This window comes from Maylandia zebra, linkage group LG2 (assembly GCF_041146795.1).
Source record: "Maylandia zebra isolate NMK-2024a linkage group LG2, Mzebra_GT3a, whole genome shotgun sequence".
NCBI classification, from domain to species: domain Eukaryota; kingdom Metazoa; phylum Chordata; class Actinopteri; order Cichliformes; family Cichlidae; genus Maylandia; species Maylandia zebra.
In genome coordinates, this window is record NC_135168.1 from 33,414,765 (window position 1) to 33,431,371 (window position 16,607).

Below are 16,607 nucleotides of genomic sequence, written 5' to 3' on the forward strand. Positions count from 1 at the left end.
GCTTATCCAGGTAACTTCTGGGTTAAACCTGGGTTTTCTTTACTATGAAGTATTCACTTCTTGTTGGGGTAAATTGGTAGATTAAGAATCAACTCAAGAATCAAATCAAGAATCAGTTCTCCAGAAAAGAGTGTCACCGTACCGGGAGATCCCTCGGGCACCTGCATGTGAACAGTAAAAAAGGTCTAAAGTTTTTTTTTTGTTGTTGTTTTTAAATACCATGTAATGTCTTTGATTCCCTGATGAGCATTATTAATTAACACTTACATATAAATAAATAATTAATACTTACATATTTTTTTCAATTTTATTGTTCTGCAGCTTAGAGAATAAACACTCAAACTGTCAGGAGAAGGTTATGTTCAGAGTTTGGGTTTAAAATCATTTGTAAGCAACACGTTTTCACTAATTCTTTTCTTTTAAAGCACGTTGTAAGTGTGATGTAGATTCTCTATTGGGACAATACATAATATGTTAAGCTGTACCTTACTAAAATCACAAAATGAAGCCAAACTGTGTCAGTTGTCAAAGGAAGCCCTTTAACAGTCTTGCATTTTACTGGCATTTTATGTTGTTTTGAGATTTTCATCACCATTTGATAACGTCTCTGGAGTAGGTGACACTCACAGGGATCATTTTCTGTGGAAAAGTCACATGAGTCTTGAAACCTCCCTTCGTGATTGGTCAGATGCTGACGTCACCCCTTTCATGTGATAGCACAGGGGAAATCCTGGGTTAATTTAGGGAGTTGATAACCAGCGTTGTTTGCCATTTATCCTGATAGCCAATGTTAGGGTAGGTGAATCTAGGTAGGGGAAAAAGCTTCTTTGAACTCGCTGTGTAGTATGGAGCCCTGAGTTAACAGGTACAGTTGTTTCAAAGAAAACAAATTCACTCAACCGCCATGGCCTCTCTGCACGTGCAAGACATTTTGACAAGCCAATAAATCACTGGGAGAATACGGTCACAGATAAGAGGGTTTATAGCAATCAGCCTATAGTGAACACAAGTGCAGCTATACAGCCCACTCCACAAACCACTTTCGTGGAGTTTGTTTTCCTTCTCTCGGATCTGTAAGATATACAATTGAAATCTGCCAAAGTGCTGCAATTACTGGGACCCAGAAAGATCGAAAGTGTCTTAGATTAATGCCTGAATCTTACAGCATATAATGTTAATAAACAGCTAACAACTCAACGACACGGTGTCCTGGTGTGCTCAGCAACTTAAACAAAATTAAACACACGCATTTGGCGAATATCCGAATTGTGTATCTCATATAAACACGAGAAGGTCTTATGATTCCAGGCTGGGGCTAGCCTGACATCTGCTGGGACAAAACCAGCAATGCAATATGATAGATAAAACACAGGAAATAATAAAAAAAGTTCATTCTTACATATATAAAATAATATTTGACTATGTGTCTTTGGTAACATGTAAATTATCCATTAGCTTTATGAGCAAAACTCCCATGAGTGAGAGAAATAAGATCATCGATGAATAATTGACCAGTTAGTCACTCCTCTGAGCTATTCTTGCTCCTCGTGTGAATTTCGTCACTGGCTGGGTGATGTAGACCCGCTAAATCGGTTATCTGTTCAAACGACCAGAAGTCATTGTTTTTTCCCCTGGCGAACGGCTGGTCATCGCTTTAGCTTGTGATTGGACGCTGGCGAGCGGGGGCCGGCTCAGCAGCCAATCCCGCCCTTCGGTGGCCCACCGAAACGCCTCCCGCATATCGTACCCTTTAAATGACGTCACACCCAGTGAACGCGATACGCACCAAATTTCTGGACAGTGGTCGGTCATTGCGGTAAGAAGTAGTAACAAGAAGAGAAGACTGACGCCGTTTCTGGTTAAGCAGACTTTGCTGCCGTCTCCAGCTGACCGGAATAGTGGTTACTCAAAGGTAGGAAGCCCAGCCAGGGCCGGACTGTGTATATTTGTGTGTACGAGCCTTGTCACTGTGAAATTAGAGATGGGTCGGACTGGGTTGTGGCCTGCAGGTGCGACTTCTGTTTGCCTCATGTAAAGGCTATAGAGTTCTTTAAAAAAAAAAAAAACACTTAATAGGCTAAACTAAATTCTGTTGACTAACCCTGATAATAAGTGGGCTAGTCATACTAACAAACGCTTATTGAAAATACAAACGGATCAAATATTAACAGACTAGCTTTAGCTTAACTCAGATTAATTCAAGGCAGCGTTGCTGAGCAACAAAGGTTCCGGTTATAGTTTCTGTTCTTTTTTTCTTTTTGTTTTCGTGTCTTTTTTTAGTTTAGAGCTTTTTTTTTTCTCAGTTTGCTCCAAGCACCTGTTTATATGACAGAATTATGGTTCTGATTGCTCTTAATTGGGTCCAATGGGGTGTCTTAATATACACGGAGTCTTGTCTTGTCTCTAGACAAAGACAAGGTAAACAGGGGCTGCCAGGCTACCGAACTGCTTTGCCACAGCTCAGCTTGTACAAACATGATGTAAATCTAATGTAAGCTCATTCATTTTGGGCAATATGGGCTTTTACCCCCCCCCTTATTTATTTATTTATTATAGCTGGTCCTTTTAGGCCCTGGTATTTAGGTAGATATGTGTATTTTCTCTGAACAGAATTTTTAAATTGGCATCATATCTTAAGTAGTTCAAGTCCTATGTACTAAAAAACATTAAAATGCCCAAATAGATTTTTTTTCTTTTACTACTTAATGCTAATTATTAGCACTTCTTTTGGGTTTGTGAGGCTATATTTTAAATATTCCATAGTAATGCTTACGTGTTCTGCTTTACCACCCAGTTTATTTTCCAGATGTTAGTGTTAAACTCAGCCACAAGGATAACACAACTGTTAGGGAAACTTCTTGCTTGTCATTATTTAACAATGGCATTTTCAGTGGCATTTAAAGGATTCAGGAAGGTTTAGTGTTCAGTGTCCAGGTACTCCGTGTGCCCTGTTTGTCTGTGATATTGTCATCATGATACTGTTGTGGAAACACATGTGATCTCACTTCACTCATTTATTTTTGCTTTTCATCAGAGGGGAAAAACAAACACATGCAAATTATCACTCTCGGACACAGTAAAGACACACTGAGAAAACCTTCATAGAAATCAACGTCTATTAAAATCTTTTCATTAAAACTTAACCCTGTACCAAAGTCTAGTAAGAAATGTACGTAGGTATAATAAAAGCCCATGGCCTTCAAGGTGAACTTTGACAGTATATGCAGACATCCTCATAGGTGTCAGGTTACCGATCATTTGTTTGGCTTCTTTCTCAACCTTCAACACGTAATCTTACACAGGAAGAGAGGGACAGAATAGACCTTCATCACAGGGGACACTTTGGCGTCACCTCTCATTGTCCCAGCAGGACAGGTGAGCTTATTCCAGTGTTGTTGTTTTTTTGCTGGTGAGTGTGCTGGCTTACTGTAACTACTTAAACAAATCATCAGGAATTGTTTTGTCCCTCCTAGGCATCTTTAGAGGGAGTGCCGTCTGCTAGTAGCTTGAAGAACATATTCAGGTGGTGAAATGCGTGAAAGCCGTGATAAAGCTTATTGTCACATGGGCTGCTAATGTTAACATTCCCACATCACTTTGAAAGTGGTATGAAACCAACCTCATAGCTTATCTGCAGGTATAACATTACCCAAGAGCCACAATCAAACATGGTTATTAATGCCATTGGGCAATGACACTTATAAAAAGACTTATGTACTTTGAACCCAATAAGAGATTTTCCATAAGTGATAAGTACAGAAAAGTACACTGTTAAATCCTACTGAGTAGATTAGTGGTAATAACGTTTTTCACCATCCAGTTTGGAAGTACTCTGTGTGTGCACCTTTTTTTAAATTACAGATGGGAGATTGGATGTGGATAAAAAGATGAGCAGGAAGGAATGAAAGCCATTTGGATGTTTATAGTGTACATATACAAGGTGAAAAAGGGATTCCAGTGATGTAAGCACCACCACAGTTTTCCAACTATCAGCCTTTTCTTTTTCTGTGGCTCTTCTACGTGAAAGCTAGCAAGTGTTTCGGTGTTGGCCTTCTCAGAAACCACTGGTTGGGAAATGCACTTGAAAGAAATGACTTTTAAATGGCTGATCTCAGACATAGTTTATTTACTTTGATAATGGCTTTGGGATCATTTTCTTTCCCGTTTGATTCGCACACTGACAAAAAGAAGACATGAACGTGTGATTGTAGCCGCTAAACTGGTGGAACTAAGTCTTCACCACCACGCCTATACAAGCAGAAAGGGGAGTGAGTGGGTCAGCGCTCAGAGCACAGAAACTTAGCTGGCTTCAAACACACCATTTATTTTCAGGATAAAACACAATCTGAACCCCAAATACAAGCTAAAATCCCCGTATACAATAAAATATAGTGTTTACAACCCGCTAAAAACCCTGCCGGCAGGAATGATTAAACGCTAAAAATACAAAGCTAAATGAATGTTTTTCCCTATACTAAAAACTCCCCCCAGGGTCCTAATTCTCCCAGTCCAGCAACACACGGGCAAATTCTCCTGAGCTGAGAGAGACAGGAGAGGAACTCCTCTTCCGGGATGTGGACTCTCGACAGCAGAAGACCAGGGAGGAGGCTCCTATCTCCACCTGACTGTGCGCAATCGTGCAGTCCAGCGACTCTCCACCTCCTCGCACGGCCTCCCTCGTAGCTCCGCCCTGAAACAACAGACACGGGCCAGCAACGTTGTCAGCGCAGCCGCTGTTACCCTTCCCCGGCAAAGCTACTCCTAGCGCCCAACAGTGGGAAAGCGATACTCACAGATGCAGGCAGAGGCGTACCCCTGCCCTACTGTGGATTTCACGCGTCGCCTCCCACGGTCGCTATTCTGTCCGTCGGGACTGGATCGCCGGGTTATGCTGGCCGATCGCCGAATGTCTCGTGGCGCCCCACAGTCAGGCCGGAGGTCCTTCTGTTCATATGCTGGCTTGCACACGTTTTGTTTTCCAGCTCTCCACTTTTCGTGTGTCTCTCTCTTTTTTTGTCTCTGCGCTTACCATCTCCCTTAAGTCAGTTTGGTGGCTGATAGGCCACCTCGGGGAACGCCCCCACCTCACAGGTGTCTAAAATTGTCCGCTTAATCCACAGTGGAATAATAAAAAACATATTGTTCAATCAACACTAAACACACACTATAAATATGGAGATAAAATCATGCAATAGGAATATCAATAAACAAACATGCAATATCACTATTACAATAAAATCATGCAAATAAAATCGACACCCTGTACCAACACAGTCTGATCCAAAACAAAATATAAAAACACAATTTTCCACTGTGTGACATCCCCCCACATTTTACCTGTGACAGTCCCTGTCACCCTAATCAAGCGACCTGTAACGGGCGGGTGGCTGACCAAAATTAGGCCTCATCGAGCGCCGTACCTCTGACAACTCTCCCGGCTGCTGGGCTGGAGCGCTGGGCACAAAACCATAAAATGGAGGCTCAACTAGCACCTCTCCCTCAAGGCTGACTTCTTGCCCCTCTGAGTGGTAGTCTGCTGCAGGGGCAACGCACAACTTCAGTGCATTCCGATGGAGGACCTTCTCCCCCCCCCCTTTCTCCGGACGCACCCTATATACTACACCGGTATTGCCAACTTCTTCCACTACCACATACGGCTCTGAGCTCCAACCTGGGTGCAACTTGCCTTGTCCCTGCCTATTCCTGTCCCTTATCCAAACTCTCTCGCCTGGCACCAACGGCAGGGCCCGCGCACTTCGGTCATAAGCCCTCTTGTTTTGGGTGGCTGCTGCCCTCATCTTCTTCCTAGCCATCTCATAGGCAAAAGATAGTTTCTGGTGATGGTCCTTAACCCACCCTCCCAGGTTGTGGCATGGGGAATCCCGCTCAACACCTAGGTTCAAATCCACTGGCTGCCTCAAATGCCGCCCAAACATCAGGTACGACGGCGCATACCCTGTGGCACTATGGACAGTATTATTGTATGCTTGTAAGAGCTCTGGGAGGTATTCTGGCCACCTCTGTTGTCTCTCTGACTCTAAGGACCGAAGCATGTGCAGCAACGTCTGGTTCATCCTCTCAACCCCACCATTTCCAGCCGGATGGTATGGGGTGGTCTTGCTTTTTGTAATGCCATAGCACTTACACAGCTGGTACATCAGGGCAGACTCAAAACTACCACCTCTATCTGAGTGTAGCCTGGTCGGGCAACCGAAGGTCTGAATCACGTGAGCCCAAAGAGCATGCACCGCAGTCTGAGCAGTCTGGTCTTTGGTAGGAACTGCCCAGGCGTACCGTGTGAAAAGATCAGTCATAACCAGAATATTCTGGTACCTGTCTGTGGGCCTCCCCAATGTAAGAAAGTCCAGGGCCACAACCTCAAGGGGATAGGACACAATAACGGGATGCAAGGGGGCTCTAGGCCTATTTCTATCTCGTAGGCCACACGCAGCGCACCCTAGCTGGAATTCGCGCACCTCCTCTTCCATGCTGGGCCAATAAAAGAAGCGACGTATCCTGGACAGTGTCTTTTCCGCTCCCGCATGCGCCGCTGCCTCGTGATACTTCTCCCACACCTCCTTGTGTCTCTCTGCAGGACATAGGATCTGAAGGTACATTTCGTTAGTGTTAGGGTCCCTTACCTCTCTGCACAGCGTACCCTCGCAAACCTGCAGCCTTCTCCATTGCCGTAATAACTTCTGTACAGGGCTAGGCAGGGATCTCCTCGTTGGTGCATCAGGCGGGATTCCCTGTTCCACATGCTCCCTCAGGATGCGCAGATCCATGTCCTTTTCTTGAGCCTCCTTCCAGTCATTCATCTGTGGCACCAGCCCCTGTGGCTCCCGACGTGGAGCACTCGTGATGTTTATGTAAGCTGTGTGACAGTCTGTGGGAAATCTAGAGAGAGCATCAGCATTAGCATTCTCTTTTCCAGCCCTGTACTTAACCTCGAAGTCAAAGGATGCCAGCTGTGCCACCCAGCGTTGCTCTGTTGCCCCAAGTCTAGCATTCTGTAAGTGGGCCACAGGATTGTTGTCGGTATACACGACAAACTTGGCACCTGTCAAGTAATCCTTGAACTTCTCAGTAATGGCCCATTTTAGAGCTAAAAGTTCCAGTTTGAAGGAGCTATAGTTTTTGTCATTTCGTTCGGTGGGGTGTAAGCTCCTGCTGGCATATGCAATCACCCGTTCCTTGCCATCTTGCACCTGAGCTAACACAGCACCTAAGCCTTGATTGCTGGCATCAGTATAAAGTGCAAAGGGCTCCAGGAAATCTGCATAAGCCAGAATAGGGGGCTCGGTCAGAGCACATTTCAAGCTGTCAAAGGCTTCCTGACATTCAGCAGACCACTGGATCTGAATGCTTGACCTGCTAGAAGTTCCCACGAGCAGAGCATTTAAAGGTCGAGCCAACCTAGCAAACCCTGGGACAAATCGCCTGTAATAACCTGCCAGGCCAAGGAAGGCTCTGACCTGCCGGGTGGTAGAGGGAACAGGCCAGTTCTGGACAGCTTGGATTTTCTCAGGGTCCGGTCTTACCCCTTGTCGGTCGACAAGATGCCCCAGGAACTTCACCTGACGGTGGAACAGCTTACATTTGTCCAGCCTCAGCTTCAGACCATGTTGCCACAGCTTCTGCAGGACATTCTCCAATTGCTGTAAATGAGTAGAGAAGTCAGGTGAGTAAATTATTATATCATCCAGATATACCAAAACCGATTCAGAAAGGTGGCTACTTAGACACCGCTGCATCAGGCGCTGGAAGGTGGCAGGGGCATTACAGAGTCCAAAAGGCATGCGATCAAACTCAAACAAACCCAGAGGAGTGGTAAATGCAGTTTTCTCCCGATCCTTAGGATCCATTTCCACTTGCCAGTATCCACTGGCAAGATCCAGTGTGGAAAACCACTCAGCTCTGGTCAGACATGTTAAAGTCTCTTCAATTCGGGGGAGCGGGAACGCATCTTTATGAGTTACTGCGTTTAATTTTCTGTAGTCTACACAAAATCGCCAACTGCCATCCTTTTTCCTCACCAACACAATGGGGGCTGCCCAGGGACTGCTACTCTCCCGAATGACACCTTTTTTCAGCATATCTGCTAGAAGTATCTTAATCTCTTTGTACATCAGTGGTGGTAAAGGACGATATTTTTGTTTAATGGGTGGTGTATCACCTGTGTGGATCTGGTGTTGGACCAAATCAGTTCTTCCGTAATCCTCCTCATTTACAGCAAACACCTTTCGCCACCTCTGCAGCAGGGTCTGGAGCTCGACCTTCTGCTGGGGGGTCAAGTCTATGCCATTAAGCAGTTGACTCACCTCCTCTTCAGGGATCGCAGGCTCTTCGGGCCCAGCTGCTTCAACTACGCCCACCTCGATCACACCATCGGATCCCATTGTCAGGCTAAGATCACTGTCCATCTCCACGTCCGACTCCTCCACCTGATACAACTGGCCCATTTTCTGGTAGCGTCCTATAGTCACTTCGTATGGATTAGGGTTACAGACCCGGATCGGGAGCCTCCCTCCTTTGACTACTGACAGGGTTCGAGCTACCCCCCAGGGTCCAGCATCAGGTAAGGCTTCCACTAGTGCCAAGCGTTCTGTCCCACCCTTACCTTTACACGTCTGGCCCCAGACCACCATTTCACAGTTCGGGGGCACCGTGACTCCGCTGCGGCTAGCAGGTCGAACATAGCCTAGAAAGCCATCAGTCTTGGTGGTAGCAGTCTGTTGACAGACGGCAAACGCCTCTTTCCATGCTCTGCGGGACTTCAGCTTTTGAGGATGAAAAGCAGACTTGCCCTTGGCAAAAACATCATTCCAGCATGCACTAATAACATTCATACCAATAATTAAAGGGTGCGTGGAACAGTCATTTCTCACAACCACAACCCCTTTTCCTGGTATCTCCACCCCTTCTACCTCAAAATCCATAACCGCATAGCCTGAGTATGGTATCTCAAGTCCATTGGCTGCCTTTAAGGCGAACAACAGGGGTGTGTCAGTTTTATTCACTTCAGGGAAATGGAGATCCATTACCTGCTGTTGCACTAGTGTAACCTGAGAGCCTGTGTCTAATAATCCCGTCATCTTAACCCCTCCCATACACACCTCAATGAGTGGACATTCTCCCACAAAAGCTGTACTGGCCCCCTGATTGTTTGAATAGTCCCTTGTCCCCACCGCCTGGGCCTCGGCAGCGGGGTTTATTAGTTTAAAGGTGGTTGCTGGTCTAGTGTGCTCGGACAGAATCTGGCAATATGCCCAGCTTGTTTACAACGATGGCAAATGGGTTCTCCCTCTCGGGTCCAGTTATTAGCATACCCAGAACGCTTTGGCTTAAACCTTGATTTATTAAAAGCTGAGCCGGCTGGGCTTTGCTGTGGCAAGAGCGGTTTAATTTCATTAACAACATCTTTAACAAGATCTCGCATTTGACCCTTGACATCCTCCATAATTTCTTTTTTAAATGTCTCTTTCCAGTCCGGTTCATAAGGTGGCTTAACACACCTGGACTCACCCACTGCCAAGCACGTAGTTTGCAATCCCTGGTGTCCCAACTGTTCCTCCTCTAGGAGCAACGCCTCCCGATGGACTGTTGCAAAATCCTCTTCTGGATGGTGACGCACGTAGGCTCGCAGGGTTTGTGACAACGGGCCCTCCCGCAGGCCCAACAGCATCTGTTCCTGTAAACACTTTTCAGTAGGTGCTTGATTTGGATTGCGCTGTTGTAGCCTGCAGTGCAACTCCCTCAACCTTAAGGTAAAAGATTTTACCGACTCATTTTGTTTTTGTATACAGCTAAAAAACTGCGACCTCAAAACCGCTAGGGAGGTATTGTCACCATATAGAGAGTCTAGATATGCGAATATTTTCCTAATCTGGTCTCTATCTTTTTCTTCTAACACGCTTACTTGACGCTTTGCCTCACCGCTTAAAGCCCCAATTAAAATTTCTACTTTCCGGGCCTCGGCTATTTCTTGAGCATTCAATAAACCTTGTATTTGTTCTTTCCAGTCACCATATGAAACATCTGTTTCAGGACCCTTATATTTTGGTACCCAAGGGGCACCCGGATACACTGGCATCATCATCTCTATATCTGCACTCCAGGTGCTGAACACTGCTCCCCAAACTTGTATCCTGTCGACAAACGCCAAAATTATGTAGCCGCTAAACTGGTGGAACTAAGTCTTCACCACCACGCCTATACAAGCAGAAAGGGGAGTGAGTGGGTCAGCGCTCAGAGCACAGAAACTTAGCTGGCTTCAAACACACCATTTATTTTCAGGATAAAACACAATCTGAACCCCAAATACAAGCTAAAATCCCCGTATACAATAAAATATAGTGTTTACAACCCGCTAAAAACCCTGCCGGCAGGAATGATTAAACGCTAAAAATACAAAGCTAAATGAATGTTTTTCCCTATACTAAAAACTCCCCCCAGGGTCCTAATTCTCCCAGTCCAGCAACACACGGGCAAATTCTCCTGAGCTGAGAGAGACAGGAGAGGAACTCCTCTTCCGGGATGTGGACTCTCGACAGCAGAAGACCAGGGAGGAGGCTCCTATCTCCACCTGACTGTGCGCAATCGTGCAGTCCAGCGACTCTCCACCTCCTCGCACGGCCTCCCTCGTAGCTCCGCCCTGAAACAACAGACACGGGCCAGCAACGTTGTCAGCGCAGCCGCTGTTACCCTTCCCCGGCAAAGCTACTCCTAGCGCCCAACAGTGGGAAAGCGATACTCACAGATGCAGGCAGAGGCGTACCCCTGCCCTACTGTGGATTTCACGCGTCGCCTCCCACGGTCGCTATTCTGTCCGTCGGGACTGGATCGCCGGGTTATGCTGGCCGATCGCCGAATGTCTCGTGGCGCCCCACAGTCAGGCCGGAGGTCCTTCTGTTCATATGCTGGCTTGCACACGTTTTGTTTTCCAGCTCTCCACTTTTCGTGTGTCTCTCTCTTTTTTTGTCTCTGCGCTTACCATCTCCCTTAAGTCAGTTTGGTGGCTGATAGGCCACCTCGGGGAACGCCCCCACCTCACAGGTGTCTAAAATTGTCCGCTTAATCCACAGTGGAATAATAAAAAACATATTATTCAATCAACACTAAACACACACTATAAATATGGAGATAAAATCATGCAATAGGAATATCAATAAACAAACATGCAATATCACTATTACAATAAAATCATGCAAATAAAATCGACACCCTGTACCAACACAGTCTGATCCAAAACAAAATATAAAAACACAATTTTCCACTGTGTGACATGATATAATGTGATAAGTGTGAAAATGCAACTTGTACGGGCCTTGTGGTTACAGAGTTCTTTCTTCCTCTCTCTTATTCACGTGTTCTACTGGCCTCACTCTGTACGCTGTGAAGCCAATCTTTCTGTGTGAATAGTAAAATAATTATGCTTGCCTCTGGAATGGTTGATGTGTGCTGTGACTGACCACTGAATCATAAGATATCCTCTGCAAACATTAGAGTAATGTACTGTGCTTGTCTTTCCTCTGTGGCTGAGTGGAGATAATGGCTGTTTGCCGAAAGTGTGGAATAGTCAACAGGTTAAAGAAGTAGTGAGTGAAGTGTGTGATGTATACAAACTAGAAACAGTTTCTCTTTTTTTTAGAACTTTGGCAAAATACTGCCAAATATTACTTTAGACTTTCTGAGTAGGAAACTGGAATATGGAGGAATTGAAAAGGTATTCTGTGTTGCTTCAGTGTATCTGCTTTCTAGTCAAGAAAAGGGCCATAATCACACCACCTTTAACTTTTTTTTTTTTCTCTTTTCCTTTTAAGCAATCGTTTGACCTACAGCCAAACATGGAGAACCCGCCTCCATACCCAGGCAATGGCCCGACTGCTCCTGGTTACCCAGCCCAGGGCCCACCACCTCAAGGCTACCCAGGGTATCCTCAGCAGGGATACCCTGTGAACATGGAGCAACCTAACCCAGCTTACCCGAACTACCCTCCCGGACCAATGGGACCTGGCGGTCCTTATCCTGGACCAGGACAACCTCCTTATGGGTATGCTGGACAGCCTCAGTTTGGCTGGCAGGGTGGACCTCCTCCCGGGCCCATGTATGGGGAAGCTCCCAAAAACACAGGTAAGCACTGTGACCCAAATGTGCTACACAACACTTGTGAGTCCAAATCCAGCAGTACTAGCAGAACTACAAGTTGTCACTGTCCTTACACAATTTTAAGTCCTGTGCTGAATTACTTGTTGACTGGATGTTATGGAGATGCACTGGGAGTCTTGCAAGTCTGCATTCAGCTGCAAGGATTAGCTACTCGCATAACTCATAAACAGTAGGAAAGCTGTTTGTAGCTACATTGTTTTCACACACTGGTTTTTGAAAGGCATTTTGAAAACATTTTGGAGCTAAGAATGACCATATTTGTGTGAGACGATGCAGTGCTACCTTGTCAGCTGGCTACTAAAGGAACTGCACATTTTGGCACCTGGCATTGGTTTTAGGTCTGGAGGTTGCCCCTTGTTAGTACCACTAGGAAGCTGATCTGTTAACGTTAGCTGTACCTTTTTAAGATGGTTACATAAGTACCTTAAACACATATTCTTTGTAATGGCAAGAGAAGGGCCTTTCCGCTGCTCTAGCAAATATGCCAGATAAGCAAAATATCTTATTGCTCACTTGATCTTAGACCTTTAACATTTTCTTGATGAGTTTATGGTCATAGCTGGAGTAAAACTGGTGGTATGCTTTAGGACTGGCCTGCCTTGTGATTAACAAATTTCTACTGAATGAACAAGCTGTATTGCTCAGTCACATCCTCCTGAGGCATATGACAAAAAATAAAGCTTCATAAACAAAAACTGATGTCTATGTTTGTGACAAGTGAAGTGAACTATATTTAAATACTGAAGTGGACACATTTCAGTGGGCTCCTGAAACACGAGTTCCTGTTTGGGACAGGTGTGTAATTTCTCTTAGCTAGTTTTAGATTAGACTGAATATTACACCCTCGCTGCAAGAAGGAGCGCTTTCGCAGATCATTCATCCCAATAGCAGTTAGACTCTATAACTCCTCAATCACAATGTCATAAGTCACTGGACACTGTGAACAGCCACGGTCACCACTTCATGCATAATGGTGTGTGTGTGTGTGTGTGTGTGTGTGTGTGTGTGTGTGTGTGTGTGTGGTACAATAGCTATATAGTTTATGTTCTTCCATAGTTTCAACCATATCCATGATCACATACTGTGTATGCTACCATTGTATATAGTGTATTATCTTACTTTTTTTCCATTGATTGTACTTATTTGTATTTTTGTATTTCCTTCTGATATCTGTACCTGAGCTGAGGTGACGCAAAAATTTCCCCGTTGTGGGATCAATAAAGTCTTATCTTATCTTATTGAATCTAAGCTTCATCAACGGGAAGTCACTACTTTAGCATGTAGTCGTTACTACTTTTTTTTTTTTTTTTTTTTTTTTTTTTTTCCCCCTTAAGTGTGTGCTTAACACAATAAAGTCAACATTGTTTAACAAAGTATACAACACACTCGGGCAGAATGGGGGGGAAAAAAAACAGGATTTCATTTACATGCTTGGCTTCCTTGAAAAAGTCCCACTTTATTAATGTAAGCATTGGGGTTTCGCTGCTTTAAAAGCCACCATTCTGTTCCCTAACAACATCAACAAATAACGTGTTGTTAAGTCGTGGTACTTGATAATCTAATTGCCAATTTGACAAATGCCTGTGTTTCTACCAGGAACCTTAACGTGGTACAACTTCAAGCATCCCCGAGCAGGCAGCTAAGGTTTCAGATGTGTGAAGTCAAGCCGGGTTTTAGATGAAAGGTGTGTTAATGCGGCTTGAACTCCCCACTGAGCAGCCAATAAAGTGTAGCACAAGCTGGGAAAGAAAGGGCACGTTTTAAAAATAAATATTCAAAGTGAGTATGCAAAGAGAACAGCCTTGCATGAAGAAAACACGGCCAATCCTTCTATTTATGAAAGCGAGCACTAAGGTGTTGCTGCTTTTGTAGCCTAAGATAAACCTGATCTGGTCAATAAAAGCTAAGTGTGCTGTGACTGAGATTCTCATTGCACGCCATGTCGATTAGCGGCATTAAAAATAAATATTGGCCAAACATTTATTAACCTTTGCCACATCGTTATCAGAGTTCAGTATGAAAAGTGGTAAGCCATCTGTCCTTGCCTATTGGGTCAGTGGCATGTCACCTAGGTAACTTGCCTCCCAGCTGAAGCTGTTAAAAGCTGGATTAGTGTTTGCTTCCACATAAATGATTAATCAGAAACACAAAGAAGGTGAGATGTGCTCATTCAGGCTGGAGCAGCTGTTAAAGCTCATGTATGGCTAACATGATCATTTGCCTCGACAAGTTTCCACATGTTGGTGAAGGATGAAATAAAGCCACTGCTACACACGTGAAGTAAAGGGAAAGCACCGAAGGCGAGCTGATGTTAGTCAAGTGTAATGCTGTGTGATCATGGCTGTGCGCTGCTATGGTATTACTGTAAAGATTAAACTCCTAAGATGACTGTAATTAGAGGAAAAGTGTATAAACCCCTGGTTACACTTGAACTCCCTGCTGGAGATTTGACACTGAGAATTATATCACTGGACTTTATGTTGTTTTAGAAAATAAATCACTAATTGCTTTCTTTTTCTTTAAAACCCTTTCCAACCTCTTTCTTCCATCTCTACTCTTTATTTCACTGTAGTGTACGTGGTTGAAGACAGGAGAAGGGATGACACAGCGGACACATGCCTGACAGCCTGCTGGACAGCTCTGTGCTGCTGCTGTCTCTGGGACATGCTGACATAACGCCATTCCCCTACTGATTGACCCCCATTACCCTCTTGCCCCTATTTCTGTGCCTCGAAGCCCATCGCCCTTTCTCCCATCTGACTTAAACCTTGCACTTCCTCACAAACGCCCCTCTGTTCCCTCCAGAAGTCTTGTATGTCTGTAAAGCTATAAATTACTTCTATAAATGAAGTCCTCGCTCCCACATGGAAGCTTCATCCCAGTGCTCTACCTTCATGTGCAACCCTCCACCTTCATGTGCAACCCTCCACACTGACTGACTGACCTGTCCACGGTTACACAGTAGCAGTTTCTAACAGAGCTTGTAAACATTACCAAAATCTCAGGCTCCTTACTAAAATTGTGCAACAACACACAAGCTACAGATTTGCACACACAATATGGTAGATGCCAAACATACAGCATACTATGATCTCAGGCTCATCCTGCGTGATTCACTTGGGCACTTTATAATGATTGCCTCTGTAATATACTCCTTCCTGTCTTCATAACCACATAAAAGCTTTCCTTACTCCTCCCCTTCAGCTATGCTATCTGCAAAACTTCAAGGACTCTTACCCAGTATGATGATACCCAAAGGCTGTGAGAACCCCGCTGCAGACAGGGCTGATGCTTGAAATGTTTCCCATCTCATTTGCACACAAGTCATTTTAACAAATGTACGTTTGTCCATAGGCGGTAAGACAATAAATGGAATGCTCTTATTTTATTATTTTGATTAATGGCAACATTTAACAGCCACAATGTTTTTCTTCATATACAAAGAAATGACTATCAATATTCAAAGGAGCTTGCAAAGAAAAGCATCTGGACTTCTGAAGAAGCTTCTCGGATGAGAGGTGAAACGTCTTCAAGCAACTTGAAGTCCAGACGCTTTTCTTTGCAAGCTCCTTTGACTGCGATGACCTGGATGACTGAGAACCTTCACAGACTATCAATATTATTTTTATCATATTAGCTTTTCAGCTTTATTTCTCACTGAAACAAGATGTTGTGATTGCTATACAGACTGATCCAAATTACCCATACGATGCCTTTTTGCTGTAGATGATTAAAATAATTTATTGCCATAACCATAAAAGGCTCTGTTTGGGTTGTTTTTTTTTTTTTTTTTTTAATGGGCAATGTGAATGAGGTATGTGTGTGTGTGCGTGTGCGATTTAGGCAGGGATGAAAGTGCAGATTTGTGGCTGTTGGTGACTGAGTTTTCAACTATTTTTAACACCAAATGTCTTACAATCAAATAAAAGGAAGGGGGGGAGCAGAGGAGAAAATGAGACATAATTGGCAGCCAGTAGTTGTGGAGGAGGTAAATTACAAGATGCATAGTTACTCAAGCATAAACACTTTTAGGGTACTTGTACTTCTAGTGATTTTCTTTTTTGCCACAATACTTGAAATGCAGGATCTTTACATTTTCAGAAGAAATCCTAAAATAAACTGCACAGTTGAAACATCAATCTGTTGCTTATTATCCATGTTTATGAATCAAAATTAACATTACTATATATATTCAGAATATAAAGAAGACTTATTTGTAATGTAAGTTTCTGTATTTTACTTACACCTATGAGAGCTTTCTCTAATTGGCCACTTGGGGGCACTGTGGAAACAGTCTATGAAGCTAAAATTCCCTTGTAGCAACATTTTCCCAGTTACACTACCACTCTGTTTGTTTTTATCAAATATAAGTCTGACACTCACCTGCAAGCACTACTGCTTAATGTTCCCACTACAGTTGCCAGCTAAGCTAGTTCACT

The 16,607-nt window shown here is 44.2% G+C and overlaps 1 protein-coding gene across 1 annotated transcript; it reads left to right on the forward strand.

Moving 5' to 3' along the window:
- The first annotated feature begins 1,628 nt into the window (after nucleotides 1-1,628).
- On the forward strand, nucleotides 1,629-15,928 carry zgc:165573 (cysteine-rich and transmembrane domain-containing protein 1). The gene is made up of 3 exons (XM_004541143.3): nucleotides 1,629-1,912; nucleotides 11,823-12,132; nucleotides 14,741-15,928. Exons 2-3 carry the CDS (start codon nucleotides 11,847-11,849, stop codon nucleotides 14,842-14,844), a joined length of 390 nt encoding a protein of 129 aa, XP_004541200.1. The 5' UTR covers nucleotides 1,629-1,912; nucleotides 11,823-11,846; the 3' UTR covers nucleotides 14,845-15,928.
- Nucleotides 15,929-16,607: the final 679 nt, after the last annotated feature.